This window comes from Lemur catta, chromosome 7 (genome assembly GCF_020740605.2).
Source record: "Lemur catta isolate mLemCat1 chromosome 7, mLemCat1.pri, whole genome shotgun sequence".
NCBI classification, from domain to species: Eukaryota; Metazoa; Chordata; class Mammalia; order Primates; family Lemuridae; genus Lemur; species Lemur catta.
In genome coordinates this window covers 37,032,547-37,050,460 of record NC_059134.1, presented here as the reverse complement: position 1 = coordinate 37,050,460, position 17,914 = coordinate 37,032,547, and the positions used below count along the sequence as shown (strand labels likewise).

The following is a 17,914-nucleotide window of genomic DNA, read 5'->3' as shown; positions in this document are numbered from 1 at the left end:
TATAAGTTATTCACATATAACTATTGAGGTTGTAGCGTGTAAAAGACAAAAATGCAAAGCTGTGGTACTTGATTTAACTGTACAACAACGAATGAACTAAGGGAATCAAGAAAGCCATCAATTTACATCTTAGCTCACTTGATCAGAAGGCCAGGACTGTTCTAAGTGCCTGCAATACACACAGCAGTTGAAAACAAATTTGGTATGGCAAAACACTTGAGCACATATAGTAGTAAATTATGGAAAATACTGGCATAACCAACGTAAAAATCAAAAGAGACCGTTATAGGAATTCTCATGCAATTTGGGACTGAGTTGGGTTTGGGAGAGGAAAACCTATTGCTTTACTAAACTATACAGTGCTCAGATCGAAAAGTATAATGTTATACTCAGAGTGAAAGAAACTGTCTTAAAAATGGGCTTACCAGTTCATTATATTTTTTTCATTAGATATGTGGAAAAGAAATAATTGTGTTGTCTAGAGGCACTGTTCTAAATAGGGGATAGTGGAGGTTAAAATTGCCTGGAGGAGTGGAAAGATATATAGCGGAAGAGAGTTTCTAGTAGATAATGAGATAACTGCCATCACCTTGATCAACAGAACACTGCTAGCTATAAAAATATGGTAGTTTCCCAGAGAGTTTAGATATTAATAGACATAAATTTAACTTTTAAGATTAGACAAAGCCACCATGAGCTCACACAAAATAGAAGAGCAGCCGTTTCTGTAAAGCTTTACTTCTGCCACAGTTCTTCAAACCACACAGCACCATCTGGCAGCTGGGAGGTATTTTTGCATTCTAGATTTTCTGTTTTCTGCAAATAAGGGACACAATCATGATGCCCAGTCACCTATCATCCCAGAAAGTGTAACCTTGGCATAATGCCTCACACTCTTATTCTTTTCTCTTGTACTATAAGATTGGAACTGGAGACGAATATATATCTGCATTAAAAACATTATATTTTACTTTATCTCAAAAAATATTGTCTATTATATGTCAAACAGTGTAAAAAAGCTTTAAAATGTAATTTATGATGATTTGAGTATGAAATCTCCTAATGTATAATTTAGAAGATAAATGTGACATATTTCTCAACTGTAATAGGAGAATATTCATTTCAACAACTTTTTTCTATGTTCTTTTTCTTTAGATCAATCATCATAAAACTACAGAAAATGTCATCTTGTAAACAAGTGGTATTCATTCTTATACTGATAACACTGTTTTTCTATTTCAGTTTACCAAGTCAATTATCAAAATATAAATACAAAATATAAAATCTGTTTTATTTGCTATTCATTATAATAATGGGTATTAGGAATATTCTTTCATGTATGTGAATACATACACACATTGAAATAGGTTCTAAATGATAGACTGAACTTACAATCATAGGCTCTGAGTTAATACTATGGAATGTTTAATATCTTAGAGATCATGTAGTCTAGGTGTGAAAAACTGTCCTCCTTCAGGCTAAATCCGGCTACGTAAGTGTCTCCTTTACCCTGAAAAGTCTTTTTCAAATAGATAGAAATGCCTTCATGTGAGACATGTTCTCTCCAGTTTACCTTGGTTCCCACCATGACTATTACCTTATACTTATAACTCCACAGGAATGTGGGTTTGTTTCTGTTGCCCAACCAAAATCTCTGATATACAAAGACACAAACACAGGAAGATTAAGCTTTTGCTACAAATTGTATAGCTACCTAGTAGAAAGTTAAGTATTAACGTCTCATGACTCCCATAACAATGTTTATTATAACAATAATAATTATAATAACTGCTTCGATTTTTTTATGTTGTGCCGTGTGCTGTATTAATCTGTAGATACATTGTTACATTTAAGCCTTTCAAAAACTTTATGAGATGGATTTTAGTATCTTCACTTTACAGATAATGAAGCTAAGATCTAAGGGGTAAAGTACCTTGTCTAAGATTGCTACTGTGCTCATAACGGCTATGCTCAGCTGCCTCTCCTCTGACCTGAGTTTTGTATTTTCTCTTAATTTGTATAACTTTGTAGATGGTCCTCAAATAGCACAGTTTGATAATTTTTCATTCTATGTGTTCGAAGTATTTAGAAAAAAAAAGAAAATTATATAGGCTTATAAACAGAAGTTGTATGATACATCTCTCTGAAATTTTTAAGGAAAATAATATTTATCAAGTGCTTACTATGGGCCAGTCATATGGGTAGGTTATTTATATATGGAGTAATTTTTCACTGTAATCTTATAACACATGTATAATTATCTCATTTTTGCTAGGAAGTAAAGCATAGTAAGATAAAACAATTTGCCCAAGATGACTCTGTAATAGTGTTACCAGAATTAGAAGCTAGTTCTTTTGCCTTCAAAGTCCTTGTTTTTAATGGTAATGTTTTAAATATAATTTTCAGATTCTTTGTTAAGCTACTTAATTTTAGCCATTATGAGCAGAGTGGCAATCTTAGAAAAGGTACTTCACCCATTATATCTTAGCTTCATTAAAATAAGCCATGCAAGTACAATATTTATGTTAAAATAATTTCAGCCAAAATCAGTTGAATAGCTACTTATCAGAACTTTTGTTATTCTTAACACCAGTATAGTAAGAATAGTTTTCAGAACTTGGTTGTGTAGACTGCTATACATAAGGTGTATTGGTGGGAGTATATTCAGATGCCATGAAAAATTCCAATTGCTTGCTTCTAGAAACTGTAAGCTAATTTTTGTTTTGTTTTTGTTTTTGTAGAAATGGGGTCTCTACAATGTTTTGGAATTATAACACTACCAAAAAAAAGAAATTCCTTTTCTAAAAATTGCCCTATTATCCATCTTTCACCTCAGCTAAAGATCAAAATGGTATACACATTATGCTTTTGCTGTTAAATTAATTTAATCTTAAGTAAAAACTGCTACTCTGGAAATATCATGATAATGCATATATGATTCAGTGTTATCTGTCAGTCAAATTTGGTATTTACTGAGAACTTTTGCTATCATAGTATTACAATTTTGAAAAGATATAATGGTACAATGTAAAATATCTCAAAATTTAGAAATTTAAAAACTAAAATTTTTCATGTAGAAATATTACACTAAATAAAAATATGCAATTGTTTTATTGGTTCAGTTATTTATTTGACATTCATTTATTGGTTACCTATAGGCATTATTCTAAGTAATGACAAACAAAGTACCTATTTTCAAAAAGATTAAATCCTAATGGTTTCCAGAAGATAGTAAATTTTAAAACCATTATTATATAATATGTCAGTTGGTGATAAGTATTATGAAGAAAAAGGAACCAGAATAAGGGAATAGAAATTGGGAGACTGGAAAGGAAGAATCTAGTGATCAAGGAAGTCCTTTTCTCAAAGGTGACATTGCACAAAGTTAGAAACCTGCACAAAGTTAGAGAAACTTATGCAAATATCTAGTAGAGAGAAACTTCCAGACAGAGAGAATAGCTAGGGCAATAGTCTGGGCATGTTACAATGAAAAAAGCAGGTAAAATCCCTGCCCTTGGATACCTAAATTCTAGTTAGGGAGTAAAATTTCCAAGATGAATAATAATTTGTTGGAGAATAAGTACCACAGAGAAAAATTAATTAGGGAATAGGGATAAGGAATGTGGGAAGGGTTGAACTTTTAGACAGAATGTTCAGGGAAGATCTCTCCATGAGGATGACATTGAAATAAAGACCTATTGTCTTTATTGTAAAGGTGTAAAGGTGCCAGCCATGATTATATCGAGGAAAAAAAAGTTTACTAGTTGGAAAACTGTCCTTGAGAAAGGACAACATCCGGTATGTTTGATAAAAAGCAAAGAAGCTAGTATCCTAGGACAGAGTGAGAGAAGGGTAGCATGGTAGGAAAAAGCAAAGAGGAACAAAATGTAGATGGTCTAGGGGCTGTAGACCATTGTAAGTAGTTTCATTTTTCTTCTTAGGGAGATAGGAAGCCATTTAGGGTATATGATCTGATTTCCTTTTAAAAGTGGCATTCTGCCTGCTGTGTTAAGAATAGACTGAAAGAGAGCAAAGGAAGAAGCCGGGAGTCAGTTGGGCAACTATCCCAAAAATCAAGGTAAGGGACACCTGGATGAAATCTGTAGCAGAGGTTAGAAGTTAGATTCTACGTATGTTATGAAACAGTATCAGTAAATTTTCTCATGAATTTTACGTGGGGTGTGGTAGATATACAGCAATCACAGGTGACTTTTGGATTTTTGTCTTACCAGCTAGAAGAATGGAATCATTTCCTCTGATAGGAAATATATGGCAAGGGTACCTTGGTGGGTGAAATGTGAGTCCCATTAGGATATGTTATGTTTGCAATGTGTTTTAGAGATCCAAGCAGAAATGTCAAATTAAGTCGTGTGTGTCTCTGTGTGTGTGTGTGTGTGTGTGTGTATTGTAATTCAAGGGAACTATATAGGCACAAACAAAATTGGGGAGTTCTTCAGCATATACATGATTTTTAAATATAAGGGCAAGGTAAGATAACCTTGGGAATGGTGCAGATTGAGAAATGAAAATGTCTAACTAAGCTGGGGCCCTGCAATATGTAGATATTGGGAAGGTGAGAAGGAATAAGCCAATGAAAGTATAGGGGATGGCTCAGTGAAATAGTAGGAATCTAAGTAAGGAAATTGTTTTTAAAAGAAGAGCTTGATCAACTTTATTAAACACTGCTTTTAGGTCAAGTAGGTGAGGACTAAGGGATTGATCAATAAATTAATAATGCCATTGGTTACTTTCACAATCACATTTTGGTCAGTGGTAGGGAGGTAGCATTGATTTGAGTGGTTAGGTCATTATGCTCACTCCCTGATTGGCTGTTTGCTACTCCAGGAAGGGATATGACCTTCGGTGAGGCTGTCTGTCAACAGAACCTCCAACAGTGGGGGCAAAAGTCCTTCACTGACAATGGATCTAGGGCAGACATTGCAGTGTCCCCCATAGGTGGAATGTATATGAGTTGTTTTTAGATTACTTCTGTTTTCTCCATGAAGCAGGAGGGAAGAAGTAGGGGAAGGGACAGGAGGTTGTTTTGAAAGAGACTAATTGCAAAATTATTGTCTAGAGGATTGAGAAAGAATGGACTCCATACATACTGAGATTGCCAGATGGCCCAAAGGGCCTCCCTGAGGTTCATGGCCATGAATTTAGAATGAAACTAGTTATCAGGTTTAATGTTTTTGCTCCACCTACATTCACTTGCACAATCAGACCGGTATAGACCAACAATCCAATTTAACTAAGGTTGAAGTTGTGCCAAGGGAATAAAATGGAAAGAAAAAGGAGTAAGGAGTTGTGGTTGTAGGCAAGGAAGTAATGATATAATGAAATAATATAAAATATAAAATAGCTGAAGAGGTACTTAGGCCTGGAAGCTTGAGAGACAATAAAAAGATCTATGAATGATAGGAATTGTACTAAATGATTTGCTGGTTTTACTAAATGATACCCTTCCCCAATCTCTATGGGTTCATAATACTCAAAATATTTACACATGCTCTATTATTTCTGTTACATTTTTCTTTCCAATGCTCAGTTTTAAAATTTACTGGGACTTTTAACAAATTAAGACTGATCTGAATTTAGAAAATAATTGAACTTAGAAGTAAGCAAATAAGTATTATTTATGCAATTGCTCTTGTAGAAGGTAGTTATTTCATCAGATGTATACAACCTCTGCCAGAGTTCATAGACTATCTTTGTGTTAGATAAACATACTTATATATAACTTTCACATTTGAAATTATTTTACCATGTATGTTATTCAGTGTTGAAGTAGCTTTTTGTGACATACACACACAAAAATTAAGATCAAAAACATTTTTATCTCATTCTGTGGACAATTCATCATTTTCAAAAGCAATTGCAATTTCCTGTTTCACTTAAAATGTAGTTAAATTGTCTCTTTGAAGGAAAGCAAGCTGGTTTCCCTTGATTTCCTCTTTATAATCAGTGAACTTTTTGGAGGGATGATTCATGTCTGATAACATGTAAAGTGCAAATGGTAAGCCATAGGAAGAGATTATTCATCTGACCTGTTATATATATAACCAAAGAAAAAATGGAACTGAAGAAAGTTTCATTACAACTTGTCATTATCTCTTGTAGATTTATCTTATCGCATCTCCAGCTGTATCTTAATTCAATTCTTATCTTATAATAGATGAGAATGTATTTTTTGAGACACCTATAATTAGCTCAACTGATACTCTACAGAGATAACTTTTATTAAACAGTTAACATTTTATAAAGGTGATATAATATTCCATTCACAGATGACTTATAACAAATATTTAAAAGAATTATAGCATTATTTCATGTGGTATACTAGGAAAAATGTTTAAAATTTTTTTTTATTGATTGAAAACTTTCTAAACTAAGAGTATTGGAGTAGCTCTAGATCCAAAAAAAGTTAGTTCCAAAACTGAATTAGTAATCTAAAGGCTCAAAATTTCCTGCCATGAGTGTTTATTCTTGTTACTTAATCTTAGTGTCAGTGTTCCCATCAATGAAAGGGGATAATAAGCCCTGCTATAGCTATTTACAAATTGATCACAAACTCACAAGTTTACAATTGCCAATAAAACACCACAAAGCCTCGTGATTCTATGTCTTTCAGACAAAGTACCTTCTAACAATCAAATTCTTCAAATAGCTCCTAAACTATTACTAAAAATCTTGCTTGTTGTAGAGTATTGTAGCTTTTATGTGCAGACAATGGCTATATATTGGAAAACGTTAATTTAATTCTTTCTCAAAATAAATGAAAGAATTATTTTTTGTATTATTCACTAATTTTCTCATCATTGTGTCCTTCATCTGCCAGAAATTGATTTTAATAAGATATCCTTATTGAAGATTATCTTTAAATTTCTAAAACCAATTTGATCTAAGTTCCAAATGTTGAATTGCTTTTGTCCTAATGTTTTTTTTAAAAAGCTTAGAATCCATCATATTGACTTTGATTTGCCAACTCACTAATTATTAACTGTCTGACTGAAGTTAATTTTTTATTTGCTTTTCACATAAATTTAGTAATCTTTATAAAGGTGAAAGTAATATCTAATTTCCAGAAAGCCTGGAATAGAATACATATGATAGTAGCTAATGTGGTTATTTCCATTCATTTTCTTTTACTCTCCTCTCCACTTTTTTTTAAAAAAAAAACATTTTAGGTCCAGGCTCACGCCTGTAATCCTAGCACTCTGGGATGCCAGGGAAGGAGGATCGCTTGAGCTCAGGAGTTTGAGACCAGCCTGAGCAAAAGAGTGAGACCCTGTTGCTACTAAAAATAGAAAAAATTAGCCGGGCATGGTGGTGCATGCCTGTAGTTCCAGATACTCGGGAGGCTGAGGCAGGAGGATTGCTTGAGCCCAGGAGTTTGAGGTTGCCATGAGCTAGGCTGACACCACTGCACTTTAGCCTGGGCAACAGAGTGAGACTCTGTCTCAAAAATAAATAAACAAATAAAAAGTTAAAAAAATTAAAAAAAAAGTTTTAGAACATCAAAAATAGTTTCTGAATGAAGTATGACAAATTCTTATTACAGGATATTTGCATGGGACACAAAAAGCTGACAATGACCTGAATAATCCTAATGATAATAATGGGAACCACAAACAGAGCTGATGAAAGATTCCAATATGTAATCACTTTGCAAGTAAGGCAACAAATCCCAAGTCAATATTAAAGAACTTTTCAGTTGTTTTTATAGACATCATACAAATTAAAGCCTCAAGGCCTCTCAAAAGAGCACCCAGCTCCATTCCTCAATCTTACATATAATGAATCTGACACCCACATTAGTAATTAATGAAACTAAATAAAATTCAAGTCTCTGATACCTACTATAATGTGATTTGCCTTTTCCAATGGTTTTATTTGTTAAAAGTCAAAGTCTCGATTTTATGAAAATGTTTAGAATTTTTAATACATCTGTACTCACAGCACTTTTAAAATTAGAGGATTGAGAATGCCTGGAGCATTGACAGTCTAAAACTCACTAGCACCACCTACAGGATAAATTGTATAACCAAATACAACTGAAAATGAGCACTCCCATTCTTTCTTCCAAACTCACAACTCCAATAAGCTTAATTAGCATTGCCACTTATTCAGAACAGATTTAAGAATAAGTAATGTAAGTCCAGCAGAAAGATGAACAACAGAATTTTATTCTAATTGTATGGCATTTATCCTCCTGCCTTAAGCCTTTTCCTTTACTCCCCAATAACTAAACCAACCTATGTATTTAACATTCAGAAGATCATAAGATCAGTGCCCAGAATCCCTTATGCACTGTCCTTCCTACCAGTTTCCTATATTCTCTTTCTAACACTTCAAAATAATTAATTTTAGAGCTTGATTTTTCAAACATTTCTCAGATGTGTATGAGATACCTACTTATCGTGTCTCTGGAGGTTTAAAAAAAAGAACGAGGAAAACCTTCCTAATTGGTTTGTAGATTTTCTCAGCCCACTATACCACCAACTGCTATCTTTATGAAGTTAGGCATGAGAAATTCCTCTTAGAGGTTAACATGTGCTTCTCGTGAATTGCTTTAAGTTTTAATCTTACAATAACCAGGACCCTAAAGACTGAGGATATCCCCGTCTTGTTTTGGCCCTTCCTAAATTTAGAGTCAAATTTATGGCTAACTGCAATAATTTATGAAAGTATATAATATAAATTCCTAGGGGCTTATCTTACCCTACAGGATTATTATCATATCCATTTTAACTTCACCTGGAATTCCTAGACTATTATTTTATTTTTTGTATTATATACTTAAGTATTTCAAGCTGTGTCAAATTCTCTGTGGAACAATTTGGGGAAGAAAAGAGTAACAGAAGGAATTCAGGAGGGAAGGAAGGAAAAATGAAGGAAGAAAGAAAGGAAGGAAGGAAGGAACCTAAAGTGTGTGTGTGTGTGTAAATGCTTGTGTTCATGTGTTTGTAGCTCACATTTCGAGGGATTGTGTGAAGTGCTACATGTTAAATGCTCATGGTATGTATTGATCACTCGTGAGTGTGGCTGTGACAAGTTGAAGTAGTGATGGTTGGCTCATATGCCTAATTGTTGACCCAGATTCCTCTGTGCTACAGACAGTTGGCCCAAGTAAGCATGATTAGTTCATTTTTATATCTATATACTTCCTTTACAGGTTTTCTGTATAACAAGCACCTAACATAGTATTCAGTGTGCAGTAGGCATTGAATAATATTTGTTAAAGAAATTTATAAGATGATTTGTCTATCTAGCCAATATGGATGAAATCACATATCGCAAATGTACATTGTTTCACCTAAGGCTCTCAATCACATCGGTTATTATATACCTCTTTTTCTTTACATGGTTCTTCTAGGATGAAAGGTGCAATAATTCGGTAAACTGCAGTCTAAGTGAAGGCCCCCTATTATTCTCTGCATGATCTGCTTAACTCAGAAATAACCAATATGAGCAAAGATAAAGTCTGGGGCTTTCTGACTCTTGATCACAAACTTCCTCCTCCAGTCTATTACTTATTTGTCCATGCGCTTTGTAGTAAGTACAGGAAGATGTTTATTTCAGTTTATAATCTTAATTTGAATTTTAGAGTCCTTGTATTAGGATTTTTATTTTTACTCTTTTTTCCCCTTAAATGTAAAAAATTTAACATATGAACACATATTTTGGACCTTGTATAAATTATAATAAAATATTAAAGCCCATATCCATAAAAGTTCTTGGTCTTTCATTTTCATTTCTGTTCTTGATATATAAAATGTATAATCTATTAAAATAATTTGATAAGCACTCAAACTGCATGTACATCCACTGAAAGATTTTAAGTTTCTTGACAAATACCTCTAAAGAAGCTAACAGATTTTTGTTCTCAGTGAGAGAGGAACAATCAGCTGTTTTCACTCAGACTATTTACTTTAGCCTCTATCCTCACACCAACCAAGAATTTTTTCACGTAAATCGTTCTGCCTTAGATCAACCAGAGTCTTGCCTGGCACAAAAACCACTTTTACATTATATATTGTAATGCTTCACTTTTTTTTTTTTTTATCAGAGGAAGGAGTTAAATCAGAAATGTCCACTTTCCATGAAAGTGCAGACTAATTTTTAATATTTCTTTATATGTCTTTAAGAAAGAAGAAAAAAAATTTATTCACAATTGAAAAACATCCATTTATCTTTGTACGGCTAGTGCTATAGTTCCCAGAAAATAATGACAATAATGACACAGAGATAATTCTATGAGGAAATGTTGAACTGTAATTGTATTAACAGTTGAAACAAAATTAAGCAATTACAGTGAAGTGTTATCTTTTGGGTTGTGATCTCAAAACACAATTCAGGTCATAATGATTCTATAGTTTTCTTTTCTTTTTTTGTGTCTAATTTGTAGGCCATGCCTATACTTCAATTCCTCAGAAATAGACATTAATTTAGGTCTGTTTCTATTAAAATAGTCTTTTAAATATAATGGATTGATTTGAAATGTCATAATAAGCGTAATATAAACCTGTAGTAAATGTACTGAACTGGACATATGCTTTTTAGAAACCACTTAAGAAATTCAGTTAAAATAAATTAATATCCACGTGCCTCCTAGAATTTATAAATTCAATGAAGGTGGAAAGAGGAAAGTAAAACCATGGAATCCCTGAAGAGATATTACAGCCCTACTGCAACCACTGTCTCACTATATACTGTGTTATGTTTTTAGAAGTACGGTAAAGGAAGCCAGGATAGGAACCTTGCCATACTTTGTTTGCATATTGAGATCATTTGTTGGGGAAAAGATAGCCTCTATCCCTAAGGATCATTGCATATGAGTTTAAAGCCATGAGTTGCATATATCTGTTTGTTTCAAGCACACAAATGTGTATGTTGTAATATATATATAAAGTTTAAAGAAAGGCAAACATAATACTTGGCAATGGAGATCAGAGGAACAACCCTGGGGGGTATAAATATTTGAAAATGAATAAACTTGATTTTTACAGAAGTTAGTATGCTTTTTTAAATAACAACCTCTCTCCGCAAAAATGTAGAGCTGGAACTGTCCGTTTGTTTTTTGTCTTACTACTTTGTGAAAAGCTTAACTATTTACATAGAATTATGTATAAAATCCTAAACACTTTCTCCAATAATAAATACCTCTCAGACTGTTTGGCATCATGTATTCACTGTTCATTAGTCATCCATGATTTTGGATCATTTTAGGAAGGTTTAGTTATAAATTCACCAAATACATAAATTGTTGCTCATCTCAAAAAAATAATGTACAGGATTCCTCTTGGTATATTAAAGACTAATGATTTATCTCCTTTATATCCATCTTGTATGTGTTCTTAATTGTTTAATTTCATTTGTGAGATTAATAAATATTAAATTTGAAGATACATCTTGTAGTGGCTGTGAAACATACTATTTTAGCATGAAATAATTAAAAGATTTCCAAAAAATCTCTTTTATAATGTGTGCCTAATGAAAGGAATGGCAGAACATTTTCAAGGAGCATTTCTCACCATGGAAACATGATTTTACAAACCCAGAATTCCGAGGACACTGTTTATTTATAAAAATATTGAACTCTTACCATTTGCAAGAAACTATTCTAAAAACCATGTCATTGATCAACTTGGCCCAAGAAAAGACAGAGGGACGTATGTACTGAGATATGAATAGATTAATGAGCAATAATAGAAATACAAATAAAATTACACATCATTCCCTTTTGGGTCACTTTCTTCTCAGAAAGTCTTTTCAAATTGTGCAAATGCAACATAATTTTAGGAAAGGCAATTGAATTCCAATGCTATAATCCCTCATACATAAAAGTGAGTGTTTCAATAGCTGTAATACTCTCAAACTAATCAAAATGGATGAGTATAATTAATTCGTAGAATCCATTCTAGGCTTCCATAAAATAAAAGTAACATGACTTTCTCATTCACATTTATAGGAAAAGAACACTTTATATCCTCATTATATTTTGTTAGAGCATACAGGTCTCTCCAATTTGGCAAATTCATGCTTGGTTTTACATGCCACGCTTAGCAGGACATTTAATGAGGAAGCAGGTTGGACACCAGGCACCCCTAACCACTTCTATTTTTTTTTCTCACTATGAATAAATGGGCTTTATTCATAGTAAAAAGATCAACGTTGGTAGGAAATCTTATAAAGAAATGAAGAACTATTTAATGTGTTAAAAATGCTGTATTGTGTAGATTCTTCCTACACTAGCAACTAACTTACATGCACTCTAACTAGAAATAAATAATGTGGTGTTTCTATGGATGGTATAGATTTATTTAAATTGTGGTATTTCAAATTGGCTGGTATAGCTCTATTTTTAAGGCTCTCTTCTCATTGCTTAACAAACAAAAAGAAACTTTATCAGGATAATGATAGAAAAGTAAGCACAAGTTAAAATATTAGTAATTCTTTAAATTCCTTTTCACCTTACATCTAAATGCTGTGTTATGTTGACAGATCTGGGAAATTTTAGTGGCCGGACAAGAAGTGCAGTCTCTGTGAGGGAAGGCCAGGGGGTTGTTCTGATGTGCTCTCCTCCGCCTCATTCACCAGGTATAGTAGGATCTCATTCTATACTGCTGCTGCCTTCTTTTACTGTATGTTCATTCTTTTAGACAGTGTATTGATAGCTGAACATTCCAGGTGAAATGTGCATGGCTTTCTTGACATGTACCAGAGTACTAGATGAGTAATTAAGGATCGTATACTCTAAATACCATCAGACAGGAGACTGAACTCTTATGATAAGATTGTTTTCTTGCCATTCTAACTGTTGACTGTCATGGTTATGCCCCTGCCTGACATGGGTGAGGAATATATTGCCTGGAGCACAAGGGAAGCGATAAACTGAGAGAATGAAAACCTTTCAAAATTGTTTGGAGTGTCAGAGTTGAGTTAACGGAATACCAATGTGCATCTTGTTTCTGAAGATAAGCTGGGTACTTGGTTGTTTATGGTGTTCTTTGCCACACTGGGATAAAAACTGCTAAGAAATGTTTTTTGAATTTCAAACAAAACTATAATTTACTGATTATGTTTTTGGCTACTTGAGGTCTTGCTTGTAAAAGTCATGGTGAGAGGTAAGTGCTTCATGGGGTTTGGGGAAAACAGAATAGTAAACTGTACTCAGATTAATTATATGCTCTTTTGCCAACTCACAGCTAATTATATTCATTTTAAGACCTATAATTTGAGATGAGTACCCCTTTGTACCTCAGTATAGTTTTCTTATAATATGATTTAAGAGTGGCCAGCCTTAATTATAGAGAGATTGAAAGAGAGAGAGAGAGAACCAAATAAAAAAGAACTTAGTTAACAACTGGAAACAGTATTCAAGGTCCTGGTATCTCAATATTTTTTTCTTTCTTTATTTAATATGGCAGTCATATTTGTTTCTAGGTTATATTATCAGTGTAGTAATGGAGGCCAATATGGTTCTACAGTAGATAATTCTTAACAAAAATAACAAAAGGACCTACATCAATTTTCTTAAGGTTTCTTACCTTTAACTGACCCTCCTAAATTTGTTTTTAATGGAAAGGAAGGTAGGCTACATTTTAACAGGAAATATTTTTGAAAACATTTTGATTTGAAACTCAGTACCCACAATTAGGAATAATTTATGAGTTGTTCCCATTTAATTTCTATAAGTCAGTTCAGTTACTCTAATCCTTCTGTGAGAACTTTGGGGAGTTTATAGTAAAAATATCTAGTCTTACCTGCATCTAAATCCAGATCTAGGTACCTTCAAGGCAACACGTGTTTTAACTTTTTTCCTGGATAAGACAAAAATTTATAGCAGGTTTAGGGATATCCTAAAGCATTAATATAGATCATGTCTAATGTTGGTTATTAGATTTAGTTTGAAGGGTAGTATTAGATGAATAGTTGTTAGAGATCACAAAAAGAAGAAAGAAAGAAGAGGAGGAGGAGGAGGAGGAGGAGGAGGAATATGAGAATAGACAGGCTCTGTAGAAGATGAATGACTCCATCACCAGACTGACAGGAGGTAACAACAAGTTACCTCTGTGGAAAAAAGCATGATTTTGTGAGATATAATCTATATTGAAAGGCCGTTGGAATATGTGTTTAAAAATGTGAAATGGGAGAGGAAGATTTCTAAAGCAAAACTACAAGATTACACATAGACGAATTGTCCCATTGGCAGAGAAAACTATGCAGAGAAGATTTCTGGTATACAAATAGCATAATGATTTGTATATGTGATAAGATAAACACGGGATAAGAATATGTATTAATAATTGATTAAACAAATAATAATGTGATCTCTAATTGGGATCAGTATGTGCAAAGGAAAATGACTTCTCAATGATCTTGTTTTACAACAACCTCAGCCACTCGCTCAAGGCTACTTGATCTGTTATTACCAACAGCTGCAATCTCTCAGTTGCCACACTTACAAGCATCCTATTCTCTGACCAGCATGTAGTATCTTTTGCTCACTCCTGTAGTACCCTGATTCCAGTGTTCCTTAATGTAATGGAAATTGACAAATCATTGATCCTACCCAGTTTTCACTTGACTTTCCCTCCTTTGATTCTCATTTTTCTCCTTCCATCATCATTTTCTTCCATACAGCTTCAATTTCCTCATCCCTCTTTTGCTTCCTAACACTGACTTGGCAGTTGGCAAAGCCCTATTCCTGGTGTAAATTCAACTCTTAGCCTACTGCATACTTGAACCTTTTCAGTTTAGTATGACTATAAAAATAAACAAACAAAAACCCACAAAAAACAAAACCACACACAACAAAACAAAACCAGTTATGCAAACGGATCTCAATTTAAAATTCAAACTATGAACTTGAAATTCACCTTAAATCTTCAAGCTATCTTCCCTTCCTCACTCTCAGCTGATAACCAGGCATCCCATTCCACTGTGAAAAGGAAAGCAATCAGAAGGTAACTTCCACAGCCCTTATCATTGTCACACACCCATTAGCATCTGTAGCCAAACACTCCGACTTCCCATTTTGAGCATAGTATAGAGTATGCATTGTTGCCCTTCCAAGGCCAGTCCCTTACCTTGTGCAGTGTAATTTAACCTTTTTTACCTACAAACAGAAATTGTTTTAGCAATTCCCCCTCTCTCCTCTGCATTTTTACCAGAGATGGTTTCCTCTTCTGGATCAGTCCCATCTACATGTGAACATGCTGTTCTGTCCTTCATCTAAAAATAAAACATAGTAAAACTTCCCTAACCCATGTCCTCCTTCAGCTATTACCTCATTTTTCTGCTCCCCTTTATAGCAAAACTCTTCAGAAGCTTTGTGTGTATATTCTCTATGCAATTCCATTCCTCCTATTCAGTGTTCTCTCTATGTGTGTGTGCCTCCCACTTTGTCTCTACTCTCTCTTTTTAACAGATTGTTTCAGGTGCAATTTGTATCTCATAGATTTCATCCATTTTAAGTGTGCAATTCAGTGAGTTTTAGTAAATTGATACAATTAGTCTCTCCATCACCGAAAGGACACTTATATCATTTCAAAAAGTCATTCAACCCCTCTGCCACCCATGTCCCTAGGCAATTACTGCTCTGATTTATGTCTCTGTAATTTTGCCTTTTCTAGAAAGTTCATTTTAATGGAATCATAAAATGTTCAATCTGTGTGTTTGTGTGTGTGAGAGTGAGTGTTTGGTTTCTTTTACTCAGCAGAATCTTTCTGAGATTCATCCAGGTTGTAGCATTTATCAATAGTTTGTTACTTTATATTGATGAATAGTATTTTGTTGCAAGTACACACCACATTTTGTGAATCCATTTCTTAGTTGATGAATATTTAGATTACTTTCAGTTCTCATGGTGGTCACTTCTTTCTCCATAAAACATTTTCCTCCATTTTTTTGCTTACAAGATTATATACTCTTAGTTTTTTTCCTCTCTTACTTCTTAATCTCCATTGCAGATTTTGTCTTATATCCTCAAACTCTTATTAAATAATATTATAGTCTCCCAGGTGCCAACCGTTTATTAATAAACCCTAACGTTCTTAGTTTTCAACTGATAGTAAGGCTTTAAAGATTGACATCTCCCACATGTATGTCTCTATGCAGGACTCTGGCTTGTATTTCCAACTGTTTACTCAACACTTGTATTTGGATGGTTAATGGGCACTTCAAGCTTGACCATGTCTAAAAGTGAACTTCTGGTTGTATCTTCCCCAAACCTTTTCCACTCCAGTCTTCCCACCTCTATTAATAGACATTTGATTCCTGGCAATACATCAAGCCTTAGAATCATTCTTCACTTCTCACTTTCTCTACACTCCGTATACACATCATCAGCAATTCTATTGATGAAGGCTCAGTTTTTAGTTCCTAGACAACACCTTCTCACTACGTCCTCACATGGTGTAAAGGGTGAGGGATCTCTCTTGTGCTTCATTTATAGGGCCACTAATCTCACTCGTGAGGGCTCCACTCTCATGAACTCATCACCGGCCAAATATCCCACTTCCCAATACCATCAACTTTAGGTGTTAGGATTTCAACATACGGATTCTGGGGGGACATAAACATTGAGACCATAGCAGTGGTACTTGATGATGGAGATTTTGGAAGGTAGTTTTAGTTGAAGTCTTGAGGGTGGGGTCTTCATGATAGTATTAGTGACTTTTTAAGAAGGATGTCAGAGAGCTCACTCTCTGTCCTGCATGGGAAAACACAGTAAGAAGGTGGCCATCTGCAAGCCAGGAAGACAGCCTTCACCAGAAACCAACCATGCTGTCACCCTAATCTCAGATTTCTATCCTCTAGAACTGTGAGAAAATAAACTTCTGTTGTTTAAGCTACCCAGTCTATAGTATTTTGTTATGGCAACTTATGAAGACTAACGCACTATCTCATTCATTATCAAAGCCAAAGTCCTTATAATGGCTTGGAGAACCTTCACCATTTGGGTCCACATGATTACTCTGACCTCATCTACTACTTCCACTCCTGCCATCTTGCCTGTGGCTATATCTGTCTCTCTGATGCTTCTCAAATAACCAGGCAAATTCCTTCCTTAAGTCCTTTGCAGTTGCTATTCCCTATGCTTGGATCACTCATGTCCCAGGTATGTGAATGGCTCATCCCTCACATCCATGTTTTCCTTGAAATCTCACCTTCTTAGTAAAACCTCTTCTGACCTTCTTTTGCACTCCACAGTTCCTTACCTTTTCTTCTGCTTTATTTTTATCCATAACACTACTCACTTTCCATACACTGTATAAATTTACTTACTTAATTATTCATAGTCCATCTCCTTCAGTTAGAAGATAAATTCCACGAACACAGAAATTTTGTAGGATTTACTCATTATTGTGCCCCGGAGCCCAGGACAATGCCTGGTACAAAGTAGGAGCTCAAAATATATTTACTGAATGAATCTATGCATAATATACAGAAACTAATAAAATGAACCAAGGTGTTAGTCAATAAATAACTATCAGAAACTTTGAGAGAGAAGTCACAAAAAAGAATAGGCAAAAATAGATCAGCTATATAGTGAAAAAAAATCCTTTCTTACCACTTACCTTTTTCTCATAATTGTGTTCTGAAGTGGTAATTTAGTTCTAGTGCCTTGTTTATTCCATTAAAAGAAGAACTTTGAAAATATCTTAGGAAAATATAGTCAAAAATATTTTCTGAAGAATCAGAGAAAGTGAAGAAAGAATAAGCCAGTGTCATATTCCCATTATTTACCACAGTACCTGACACTTAGTAGGTATTCATTAAATGCATGTTAAATGACTGATGAACATGTCGATTCTAATAGTTGAGTTTTTTCCAGGGGTTTAGACAGTTCCCACGAGACTTCTGCTATTAGTTCACTGTAACCCATATTCATGACAGATATTTCGGT

General features: G+C 34.1%; 1 protein-coding gene across 3 annotated transcripts in view; it reads left to right on the top strand.

Moving 5' to 3' along the window:
• CNTN5 (contactin 5) overlaps positions 1-17,914 on the top strand; it is a 1,109,255-nt gene that overhangs the window by 727,419 nt on the left and 363,922 nt on the right. For all 3 annotated transcript variants that reach the window (XM_045556882.1, XM_045556883.1, XM_045556884.1), the window contains one exon: positions 12,505-12,600. In XM_045556882.1, the coding sequence (XP_045412838.1) occupies positions 12,505-12,600 (96 nt within the window). The remainder of the gene's footprint in view (positions 1-12,504; positions 12,601-17,914) is intronic.